The following is a 12,204-nucleotide window of genomic DNA, read 5'->3' on the forward strand; positions in this document are numbered from 1 at the left end:
TTGTTGTTGTTGTTGTTCAGTGCTCGCCCCACAGCAAAGGGTGGAATTGAAACTCAAGAAGAAAATTGAGTCCCTGCAGATGTAAAGCACCCAATATATTATTTCAAACTGTGACTTGTTAACATACCAGGCCAAGATGAGCTAAAGAAACTCAAAACAACAAAATCTGAAGTGTTCTGGAGCCCTACTAGTGAGGTGAGCCTACAAGTGAAGAACCACTTTTCTGAAGGTGGATTAGAAGTCTAGCAGTTCATGTTTCTGGAGGCTGAGCAAGAGGAAGATATGTTTCAGTGTTTCCTTGAAGGGTTTACAATGTCTATCAGCTTGGCAAATAAATGTACCTTTGTGATTTGCATGTGTTACAGTGACTTTCAGTTTGAAAATTAAGTTACATTTGTGATTCTATTCCAAACATAGTTGCAAATATCTATTTTTGGGTTACAGGGTAGCTTCAGGCAGAAGAGGGATCTTTATCAGCTGCAAAAGTTCACAAAAGGAGCGGGGGAAAGAACTTTCAATTCGTTTTGTCATCTATTTTCCTTTTTAAAAAGGTGTGTTTTCATTTATTGCATAGGAGAAACAGTGATAGAGCTTATCTGGCATAAATCAATACCTTCCTCTTTCAACTGGGCACCCCGCAGCGTTGACAAGACAAGCCAAGTTAGCTTGTTAGCACTGTGAAATGAATGGGATGCTGTAACGCTGGTGGCCTGTGCAGGCGCTGTCTGTAATGTAAGTTAATGGCTTGGGATTTCATAGGAATAATACTCCAGGTTTTCTGCATGTTTTGTGCTTTCTAGGCACGTGTCAGAGTGGTTCTGCTCTTGTCCTGCCACTTTCCCCAGAAAAAAACCCCACATTTTGGGGCTAAATTTGAGCAAGTATCAATCCATGGAAAACCCAATTGACCCAATTTGCTCTAATTCGCTACTTAAGATTGGGTTTTCCAATTGGATAAGTCTAGATGAGTCCTGAGAGATTGTCTCCAGTCACACAGTGACAAAAAAAACCCAACAACAACCTTATCAAGAAACTTCCAGGACTATGTGCATAGTAATTCCAATGAGGGACAAAGAGGAGTCTCTAGCAACCCCCAATAGTCCAGGGTCATTTAGAATTTAACATTGCACTAACAACAACAACAACAACTTGCACTAAAACCAGAAAAGGAGATTATTTATTTAAACTGTTTCTAGACCACTTTTCATTCTCATGAATACAAAATAGTCATGAATAAAATGAAACATGCCAAAAATACAACAAAGTAATACATTACAGTAAAACGATTAGAGATATCTTAAAAGCATTATGTGATTATTGGGACAAATGTATTTACACGGGGAGACTATGCCTAATGTTACTGTTCCTTTAAGGCAGCTGGTTATTGGTTATTAGTTCCTTCCTTCCTTCCTTCCTTGAGTCTTTGGCTCTCAACCATTCTCCATTAGGAAGGGAAGATGTACAGCCAGGGTCAGGGAATCTTTTTCAGTCTGAGGGCTGCATTCCTTTGTGACGCCTTGCCTATTGGCCTTCCTTGGTTCTGCCTTTGGCCACTGTTGCATAAGTACAGGACTCAGGGATCCCATCTGCATCGGGTGCTGGTTTGGTTTTCAGTGAGCTGTGGCTCAGTACAGCATAGGAAACTCCATCAGGGTCTTCTTCAGGCTCAGACTGCAAGGGCTATGGAGGGAAGAAGAAGGAGATGCAATCTTGCCATTCCCTCTGCTGGAGTTACAATAAAAACAAAGGAGAGTGCTGCCAAGCAGCAATAGGGAACCTGCGACCCTCCAGACATGATTGGACTACAACTCCCATCATCCCTGACCACTGGCAATGCTGGCTGGGGCTGATGGGAGATGGAGTTAAAAAATAAATAAATCTGGCACCCCATCCCTATTCCAGAGAAACTTCAGGAATTTGGGAGAGCCATTTAAGACATCCAAGGATACCAACCAATGATCTGGAGGTTGATATCTGGCCCTCTGCCCCACCCCCAATCAAATCACTCCTGTAATCCCCTATAAATTGGACAGGTAGAGGATGTTGCATTGATGTTATGTTCGGTCTCCCTTCCACCAGGTTTGAGTGTCAGGAGTGTAAAGCATTGGCTTTACAGTTGTAAATGTTTTGTTTCATAGGAATGTTTCTTACTATGTTCACTTGTTGAGCTTGTTCATTGGCTGTGGAACCTGTAGAGCAGAGACAGACATACTGTGAGATTCTTCACCCAGTTGGTTTCAGATTGAAGTTATGGATGCTGCTACCACCCCCTCCCACTGGCCCATATAGTACAACCTCCAAGACCCTTGTCTTGATAGAGGAAGCCACCCAATTCATCTCTGTTACTTGACTAAGGTTACCAGACGTCCCCGTTTCCCGGGGACAGTCCCCGGATTTACAAATCAGTCCCCATACAAAATCAATTGAAGTTGAAAGGTGTCCCTGGATTCATTGAAAAAAAATCTGGTAACCTTATACTTGGCGCTGAAAACATTCACTACTAAGGAAGCTGAAATAATGATTTTCTTCAATGGCATGAAGACTTTTTCGTTAAATGTGCTGAAACATATCTGTCAGGGAACTGACATCGGAGCCAGAGGCGGAGGCAAGGCTCCCAAGCGATGCTGGAGAAGGGCCCAGCAGGGAGAGAGGCAGCTCATCAGTTGGGGAAGGAAATCAGCATAACACCAGGGATAAAGGGGGGCAGATGGGGGAATCGGCGAGGGGGCTCCAGGACTCCTCGTCGGAGACCAGCGGGGAGAGCACGGGTCCTCCGCTACCCACATCCTCCCTGCGCAGAAGACTTTTGCGCAGAGAGAGTAGGAGGAGACTGGGTGTCAAACAGCTTTTATGCTGGAAAAGGTTTAAGAAACGCCCACTGATGGATTCTGCTAGCGACTGAAACAGCCACGAAGTGAAGGGCTGTCCAGACAGAAAAGGCTTAACCAGGCACACTAGCCAGGAGTGGCTGCAACTTACGCACGAGCAACCCCTATAAACATTACAATATCACACAGATAATGGGATACCGACTGTCAAAAGGCGTTGTTGTTCTGAATCATGTGAATACAACTGGTAAAAAAGATGATAGGACAAATCCTTTAGAGTATATAATGAAGTCGTAATGACAAAAATCAACAGCACACCCACCATGTTTTGCTGTAAATTGACATAAAATGCAGGAAGAGAGAAGCAAATCATATGTAACAGATATAAGAAATGCACTCCTATTTTTCACCACAAAGATTGCTGTCCTAATTCTGGATCTGATGGTGGGGGGAATGGTGGTGGTTAGAAGCCAATGGCCTCCTCTGCAACATGGGAAATGTGGTGGAAGCAATATTAAAGGTAAAGGGACCCCTGACCATTAGGTCCAGTCGTGACCAACCCTGGGGTTGCGGTGCTCATCTCGCTTTATTGGCCGAGGGAGCTGGCATACAGGTCATGTGGCCAGCATGACTAAGCCACTTCTGGCGAACAAGAGCAGCGCATGGAAACGCTGTTTACCTTCCCGCCAGAGTGGTACCTATTTATCTACTTGCACTTTTGACGTGCTTTCGAATTGCTAGGTTGGCAGGAGCAGGGACTGAGCAACAGGAGCTCACTCCATCACAGGGATTCGAGAGCAATATTACTGCTTGTTAAATGTTTGGAAAAAGTCAGAAGTCCAAGGCAGTATAAGTTCCTCAACTATGTTTATTTAACATTTGTCAGTGACAACAGCTCACTCATAGGAAAACAAGAATCAAACTGACTGGACAACACAATAATAATGCCGAGCATGAACTGACCATTGACAGCTGACGGTTGAAAGTGCATGCGCTTACTTGCCATTAGAACGTTCGTCTACCAACGCTTATACGATTGGTTAGAACGCGCCTTGTAACATCAAATGTGTTAAACCCAATTCATAACACTGCTGAAGGAAGCCCTGAAAGTGGGCTGTCTTGAGGGTAGGGAGAGCTGAGCCAACCAGGCAGTCACTGAGAGGAAGTTGGATGATCAAGCTTCCCACAGACTGACTCCCAACCACCCAAGATTGAAGATGAACGAAGAGGCCGTGGGGGAAATGGGGTGGGGAAAGAGTACTACTTCTACAGGATTCTGCTACTACATTGATGGTAGTAATAATAGTGTGTGGTTGGTTTACATGGAAATCAACAGTAAAAGGACCACCATAAAACAATCCAGAAAGATCATCCAATAAAGGGGTAGAAACAGCGGTAGAACTATGTGGTGATATTTGCATTCTGTGACCCACAGGCAAGGAAGCAGCAGCAGCAAATATTACATAAATAAATACATAACAACAACAACAACAACAACAACAACAACAACAACAACAATAATAATAACAATAATAATAGGAAATTTTGCTTCGCTCATGCCCATCCACCAGCTTTTGAGATTTCACCAGACATTGCCCCAAAACCTTCAAACCTATCTGTTCAACTATAAGGGATAAAAGTCTATGTTGTTGTTGTTTTTAAGAGAAGCCTTTTCTCCCTAACAGCAACTTTGGAACATATTTAAATATATCTTCTCATGTGGGACTTTAAGGGGCACGGGATTTAAAGATTTAGCACCTTTTAACCACAGCTGTTGTGAAGCAACCCATCCAGAAGCTCACTCACCCTTCTTACTTTTCTTGGACAATATGAAGGCAAGTAACAGGAGGAGGAGGACCAGAAGGAAAACACCGGCAGCAATGCCTGCCCACATGGCTATTGAATGTACACCTGTAAAACCATGAATAGGATACTTTGAGTTGGAATGCTGACAATGCTTACCAAACCACACGCAGACATGTCCAGAGGCTACGCAGAATTATCGTTCTGCTATTTCATCTATCTCTCCAGCCTGCTTTGCAGGCATTTCCATATCCCTTTTGGCAAAACCCTTCTATTCATTTCTCTATATGACCAGCAACCAATCCATGGTGGGGTGGCAGGGTTCACCCGTCACTGCTGCCAGGCGCGCCACCTTGCCCCAGTGACAGTGGGTGCCTGGGGTGTGCCAATGTCACCACGGTATGTGTGCATGGGACATCAGCATGCCTGCTCGTTCCAAGAGGAGGTTGTCCCACACAGCAGTACAGCCATGGAATGTAAGGCATTTCTCTCTGCCAGCCTTCAGCCATCCTGCCCAAGATGGATCCCAGTTTGTTACCCTGTCAGCCTTCCAGACTCCTAGTTGCTGTTCACACCTCCGGACAATTGGGGGAAGTAGTTCTCTTGCATTGCCAATGGCTCTCAATGGCCCTGTATTGTTTCTTAATGGCCCTAGCTTGGCCAGGTCATTTTTGCATAGGCAAGCCCAGGAATTCCTCTGCAGATTGTATTCTCCATTCATATCCCAAGTAACCAAAACCCTACCATTCATTAATTTCTAGGGTTTGAGGGGTTCCCCCCCAAAAACCTATAATAATATTATTGGTGTAAGTCAGGGGTCACCAACCTAAGGCTCATGGGCTGGAAGTGGCCCATGGAGGTCGTTTGACCGGCTCATGAGCTGCCCCCAAACCAAGCCGCCTGCTCATGCACTGCACTAAACTGGCACAGCGTGGCACGGGGACTGACTTCCGCAGTGCCAAAAATCATGTCTGTGCACTGTGCATGCGTAGACGCCGAAAACCACATCTGTGCAGATGCCGAAAATTGTGGTTGCGCGCGATCAGGCCCACGGAGGGATCTCCCTCGGAACCGAGCTGGCCCAGGCAAGATAAACCTTGCTGACCCCGGTGTAGGTGGTGTGCATTTGTTTGTAAAGAAAAACTATACACAGCCCTGGAGATTTCCATTGCTAGTGTGCACAATCATATGTAAGAATGGCAAAGGCCATTATATACTGTACATGTCCCAGGTATACTCAAGAAAACATTGAAATGGGCTTCCTTCCATCTCTGGTTATCTACATCTCCCACTGACCTGAGCTCAGCTGCAAGCATGTTCTTTAATGAAGAAGAAGAATAAGAAGAGGAGTTTGGATTTGATATCCCGCCTTATCACTAACCAAAGGAGTCTCAAAATGGCTAACATTCTCCTTTCCCTTCCTTCCCCACAGCAAACTGTGAGGTGAGTGGGGCTGAGAGACTTCAAAGAAGTGTGACTAGCCCAAGGTCACCCAGCAGCTGCATGTGGAGCAGCGGAGACGCGAACCCGGTTCACCAGATTACGAGTCCACCGCTCTTAACCACTACACCACACTGGCTCTCTTGCTGATGCAGACTAAGCATCCTGTTCCTCCCAAGATTTATTTTCAGCTCATCCCTCAGATGTTGTGTCACCAAAATAAACAGAACAAGATGGAAGAAAAGGGAAGCAGAACGAGAGAGGAAGTGTCAGGCAGGATGAATATAGATAATGACGGAGAGAAAGCAGTGGGAGGCAGGCAGTGGCAGAAGAAGGGGGGTGAGGTCCACCCCAGGTGTCATCACTGAGGGGGGAGTGACAAAATGAATTAAAAATAATAATAATTGGGCTCACGAAACTTTTTAGGAGTGACATGGTGGCTTAGGCGCCTGCAGGTTCCGTGCTGCCTGAAATGGCAGTGTGGGACTTCCTTCTACCTACTGCCTCTCCCTCAGCCGCCCTGCAGCTGGGGGGGGGGCAGCAGAGAGGCTCCGCCCCCAGCTGCAGGACACGCCCCTGCACCAGGTACCTGAGTGGCTAGCTACTCCACTGGAGGCAGGGGAAATAGGAGAATGACAGAAATGTAGCAAAAATATTGAGGTGCCTCGAAAAAAATGGGGAAGCAAAGCAACTCTCTGTCGCAAATTGTTTGATGATGAAATTATCTTCCCAATAGTTGGGTACTAAGGCTTCCTCTTACCCAAAGCATAACTAAGGGGTTAGACCCCGCGCGGGGGGAGGGGGGGGAGAGAAAATTGTTTCCTACTGCTGTTCTACCATTTTTATTTTACCATCTACGATGGTGCTTCTAATGTAGGGATGACAAACCTGATTTTTTCATATTCTCTCCCTTTTCCCAAACTTCATTTTGTGCTATTCCTGCATCAGTTGGGCTCACTGAAATGGAAGGCTTGGGATTAGCTGTCCCTAGGGGAAAAGAGAGGAAAAGCAATGTTTAATCCTTTGATTTTTATGCAGTAGTCTGGCTCTGTGAAATGGGAATGATTTGCAAGCTATGGGGGAAGAGAAAAGATGGAGCAGAGACTCCATTTTGATCTTTACCATGTATTTTTGTAACATACGAGTAGATTCTGCCTGACTTGCTTTCACTGCTACTGTCTGCTTCTATCGAGCCTGAAGCTTTATGTAAGTAAACTCTATTTTTATTCTTACATGACAGACTTCTCTGTGTTTATTTTGTGTAGAGGGATAAAAAGGAGAAGATCCAATCTGCTGAAGTATCCTGGATAATTACTAATAAGGTTAAGCAACCGTGTCCCAGAAGCTTCCACAGTTCATGCTGCAAAAGGTAAATTTAAACTCTGCTAACTAGATGTTTGTTGGGACATGGGTGGCGCTGTGGGTTAAACCACAGAGCCTAGGACTTGCTGATCAAAAGGTCAGCAGTTCGAATCCCCACAAAGGGGTGAGCTCCTGTTGCTCGGTCCCTGCTCCTGCCCACTTAGCAGTTTGAAAGCATGTCAAAGTGCAAGTAGATAAATAGGTACGACTCCGGCGGGAAGGTAAACGGCGTTTCCGTGTGCTGCTCTGGTTCACCAGGACCTAATGGACCTAATGGTCAGGGGTCCCTTTACCTTTACCTTTAACTAGATGTTTAACTCACACAAGTGAGCAAGAGGACAGATAACTAATAAGATAGTATCACATCCTGCCCTCCAAAGCCACCCAACACCCTGTCCCCAAAATCATGAACTTTCAGGAGGAATTCTAAAACATTTGGTGGCTGAAGAGCACTGTTACAGGGCAATCTTGAGATGAAATAATTGTGTTTAACTGTAAATGCCTTTCTTTTTCTTTTTTTAGAATGCTTTGTAACACTTTTTCAAAGGCATGCATGCAAGACTGCTCCTGCTAAAACCAGCCACTGAGAATTGCCTTCATTCATGAAAATTGCCAAGACATGTAAGTGGGATGCAAAGCAGGAGAGAGACCCTAAAGTCCACTGTATAGTTTAGTCCAGCCTTTGCCAATCTGGTGACCTCCAGATGTTTTGGACTGAAACTCCAAGCAGGCTCTGCTGACTGAGGCTGATGGGAGTTTGTCTTGCCAAATGCAAGGTGGTTCTTTTAATTGAGATTCAGAGGCAAGACAAACACAACTGAGTGAGAAAATTAAATATTTTATTCTAAACAGCAAGCAATATATACCGTATTTTTCACTCTATAAGACGCACTTTTCCCTTCCTAAAAAGTAAGGGGAAATGTGTGTGTGTCTTATGGAGCGAATGCAGGCAGGAGGCTCTGCACAGCACTCCCTTTAAAGAGCCGCACACACATTCCATGCGCTCTTTAAAGGGAGCGCGGCTCTTGGGGGAGCCTTAGCCACGCTCAGCCTTTCCCGGGCAACAGGAGCCTTCATCCCGCTGCCCAGGAAAGGCTGTGCGCGGCTATCCCATAAGCCGGGACAGCAAGTGGGATTGCTGAGCTGCGATCTTATGGTCTGGTGCGTCTTATAGAGCGAAAAATACTGTACATACCAAGCAAGCACTTCAATCTGTTACTTGGAAACCCTAAAGAAGTGGTGAAGTGACCACCCCCCCAGGTAGCCGCAGGTTGCACGGCCCCACGGCCGTCAGTCTGTGCACGAGCTTCTCCCTAACACTATGCCCACAGTTGAAACAAAATAAAAAGATCCTTTCCAGCAGCACCTTAGAGACCAACTAAGTTTGTTCTGGGTATGAGCTTTCGTGTGCATGCACACTTCTTCAAATACACTGAAACAGAAGTCACCAGACCCTTATATATAGTGAGAGGGTGGGGAGGGGTATTACTCAGAAGGGTGGCAGGAATGGGTGATTGGCTGATAGGTGTGGTAAACCTGTTGACGACTGTTGACGACTGCAGTTGGTCTTACAGGAAAAAGCAAGGGGTGGGATGGCTAAGAATAGCTTTGTCATGTATACAGTGGTACCTCGGGTTAAGAACTTAATTCGTTCCGGAGGTCTGTTCTTAACCTGAAACTGTTCTTAACCTGAAGCACCACTTTAGCTAATGGGGCCTCCTGCTGCCGCCATGCGATTTCTGTTCTCATCCTGAAGCAAAGTTCTTAACCTGAGGTAATATTTCTGGGTTAGCGGAGTCTGTAACCTGAAACGTATGTAACCTGAAACGTATGTAACCTGAAGCGTATGTAACCCAAGGTGCCCTGTAATGAGATAAGAATCCAATGTCTCTATTCAGACCAGGTCTCTCCATGGTTTTAAGTCTGGTAATAAATTGCAATTCAGCAACTTCTCTTTCCAGTCTATTTCTGAAATTCTTTTGTAATAAGACAGCTACTTTGAGATCTTGTATAGAATGTCCTGGGAGGTTGAAGTGTTCTCCTACTGGTTTCTCTGTCTTGTGATTCCTGATGTCCGATTTATGTCCATTTATCCAATTAATAGATAGCTAACCTGTGTGGTTTGCCTGACCGCCTACGTGCTACTAGCTCCGTACAGATTATTCATTAGCCACCTCTCCCAATACCTCACTTTCTTAAAGCAATGTCCAACATCCAAAGAAGGAGCCAGCAATATCACTTCCTTCCAACAGATTAGGACTAGGAAATTAAAGGATGTTCTTCAGCCATCAAAGAGCTTAGAGAGGGGGAAGCAAACAGAGGCAGGAAAGGAAACCATGTTAGAGCACTATCTCCTCAAAATACAAATATCTTCTGGATAAATTGCCCATACAGAGTAGTAGACCAAACCACACGGAGGGCACCAGGTTGGCAAAGGTTGCTTTAGTAAAAGCAGTCGTCCGTCCCCCATGATTTATACATGTGGGAGATATAAAGTCTCATTTTATGTGTCATTTGGGGGAACGGCGTATCAGGATTCAGCCTGGCTCTCACCTTTTATGTTGACTTGGACACCAGCACTGAAATCTGAGCACATGTTTTCGTTGTGGCAATATTTACATCGGTAGATTCCGCCATCTGATTCTTTGGCATTGGAAATGTGAAATACAATTGCATCCTTTTCTATCTTCTGAGTTGCTGAAGCAGAATGGTCTGAATCTCCTTTGTACAGAAAGTGTCGTGCAGATTGATGGTAGCCACTTTTGCACTCCAAGTTGATATCTCCCCCCAGGTTGACATTTATGGGGCCCTTTGAGATGGAAGGTTTTGAGTTATATTGTCCTAGATCAAAGAAGGAGAATAAGGCTGAGATTTGGAAGGTGGAACATCTACAAAGGTGGGAGACATTTGCATGCTCTGGGGATACCGAAGCTTTGATCAGAGGGTCAAGGTCCACAGAACACCCGTTTTTGTTGAATAAATTTATTATTATTATTATTATTATTATTATTATTATTATTATTATTATTAATATTTATACCCCACCCATCTAACTGGATTCCCCCAGCCACTCTGGGCGACTCCCAACAAAATTAAAAGCACAATAAAACATCAAACATTAAAAACTTCCCTAAACAGGGCTGCCTTCAAATGTCTTCTAAAAGTCAGATAGTTGTTTATTTCCTTGACATCTGAAAGGAGGGCGTTCCACAGGGTGGGCGCCACTCTGCCTGGTTCCCTGTAACCTCACGTCTCACAGGGAGGGAACTGCCAGAAGCCCCTCGGAGCTGGACATCAGTGTCTGGGCTGAACGGTGGAGGTGGAGACGCTCCTTCAGCTATACTGGGCTGAGGCCATTTAGGGCTTTAAAGGTCAACATCAACACTTTGAATTGTGCTTGGAAACATACTGGGAGATTTCTATGTCTCTCTCCAGGGTGACTTGCAGAAAAGAAGAAACAAACACCAGCAGTCTATACAACACAGTGCTTTTAAAATGGCAGGAATATATCATCCTCCACATCCCTTCTAATCTCAGTCCTCAGTCCTCAGATACGTCAGCATGGCAGGAAGCATTCCTTCAGGTCCCGAGTCTCAAGCCATTGAGGGCTTTATTCCTACAAGTTAACCTTGAAATCAATTTGGATGGGATGTTCCTGGACATTTAATATTTGTATAGATCAGAGAACGTTTGGTAGGCCTCTGTTGTTATCATGCAGATGTCAGGAAATCAGATTTGCTTGTGGGGGAAATCATTACAGTTAGCTCCCATTCTGCCCCCATCCATCTCCCCCTGGCCCCATGTTCATATTTATCACCCAAAGAGACTCACCCCCAGAGATCTGCCACTGTCCAGCCAGCAGGAATCCTGGAAAGGAGATGATTGCATTAGCGGCAATGTAGCTGAGCAGCAGGAACCACAACTGGGTCTCCGGTCCTTCCACCCGGCCGTTGCACAACCCTCAGTCCCTTCACCCTTTCATCTGAGATACCAACCGATAAAGAGGATGTTGAAAGGGAGCCTCATGATGAAGGAGCACCTAGCCCTGTAGTCCTGCGTCCCCCAAGATGTGTGCTGTCCCTGGAATGGAGATCTTCGAGGGAGGCTGCAGGGCCTGAAATGCAACATGGCTCTGCAACACAGTTCTTGCCCGTGAACTTCATGTACTTAAAATGCACAACTTAGCAGCATTGGGAGTGCCTCGCAAGCCACTTCCCTTTCCCCCCTCCACACTGCAGTCATATGCTGCAAAATCAGCATAGATATGATCATGTGTTTTCGGATACACCCAGGGAGGTAGGCAGAAGGATCTTTCACTACTTCTATTAACACTAAGCAGACACCCTGGCCAAAATGTTTTAGACACTAGGTAAAAAAACCTTCTCTATTTCAGCAAGAATATCCAGGCATATAATTAGCTATGTATGCTCATTTTATAAATATGCTTATTTTATCCGTATATCACTGATAATTATACTTTTTAATGTAAACTGCTGAGGGATTGGTTATACATTCACAGAGTTCATAATTTTTTCCAAAGAGATAAATCAAGTAGACTACGGCTTCGGTCCTGTATACCTGAAGGAGCTTCTACCACCCCACTCCCCTTTGGCAGCAGATAAGCAGAACAAAGAGAAAGGAGTCTCTTACCAGTTCAATATTTTAATGATCACAGGGAGAGAACAAAGAATCAATTTATCGGAATGAAGATGCTCCCAATTAAGGGATTCCCCCACTTCCTCCCTAGTCCTCAACGTCACTACCATGTCTT

At 45.0% G+C, this 12,204-nt stretch overlaps 1 protein-coding gene across 1 annotated transcript in view; it reads right to left on the bottom strand.

The window, feature by feature from the left end:
- LOC128398889 (immunoglobulin superfamily member 1-like) overlaps positions 1–12,204 on the bottom strand; it is a 70,930-nt gene continuing 58,726 nt past the window's right edge. The window contains exon 17 of the mRNA XM_053360154.1: positions 1–1,680. Coding sequence (XP_053216129.1) covers positions 1,522–1,680 — 159 coding nt within the window. The 3' untranslated portion in view covers positions 1–1,521. The remainder of the gene's footprint in view (positions 1,681–12,204) is intronic.

This window comes from Podarcis raffonei, chromosome 13 (genome assembly GCF_027172205.1).
Source record: "Podarcis raffonei isolate rPodRaf1 chromosome 13, rPodRaf1.pri, whole genome shotgun sequence".
In the NCBI taxonomy this organism is placed as follows: Eukaryota; Metazoa; Chordata; class Lepidosauria; order Squamata; family Lacertidae; genus Podarcis; species Podarcis raffonei.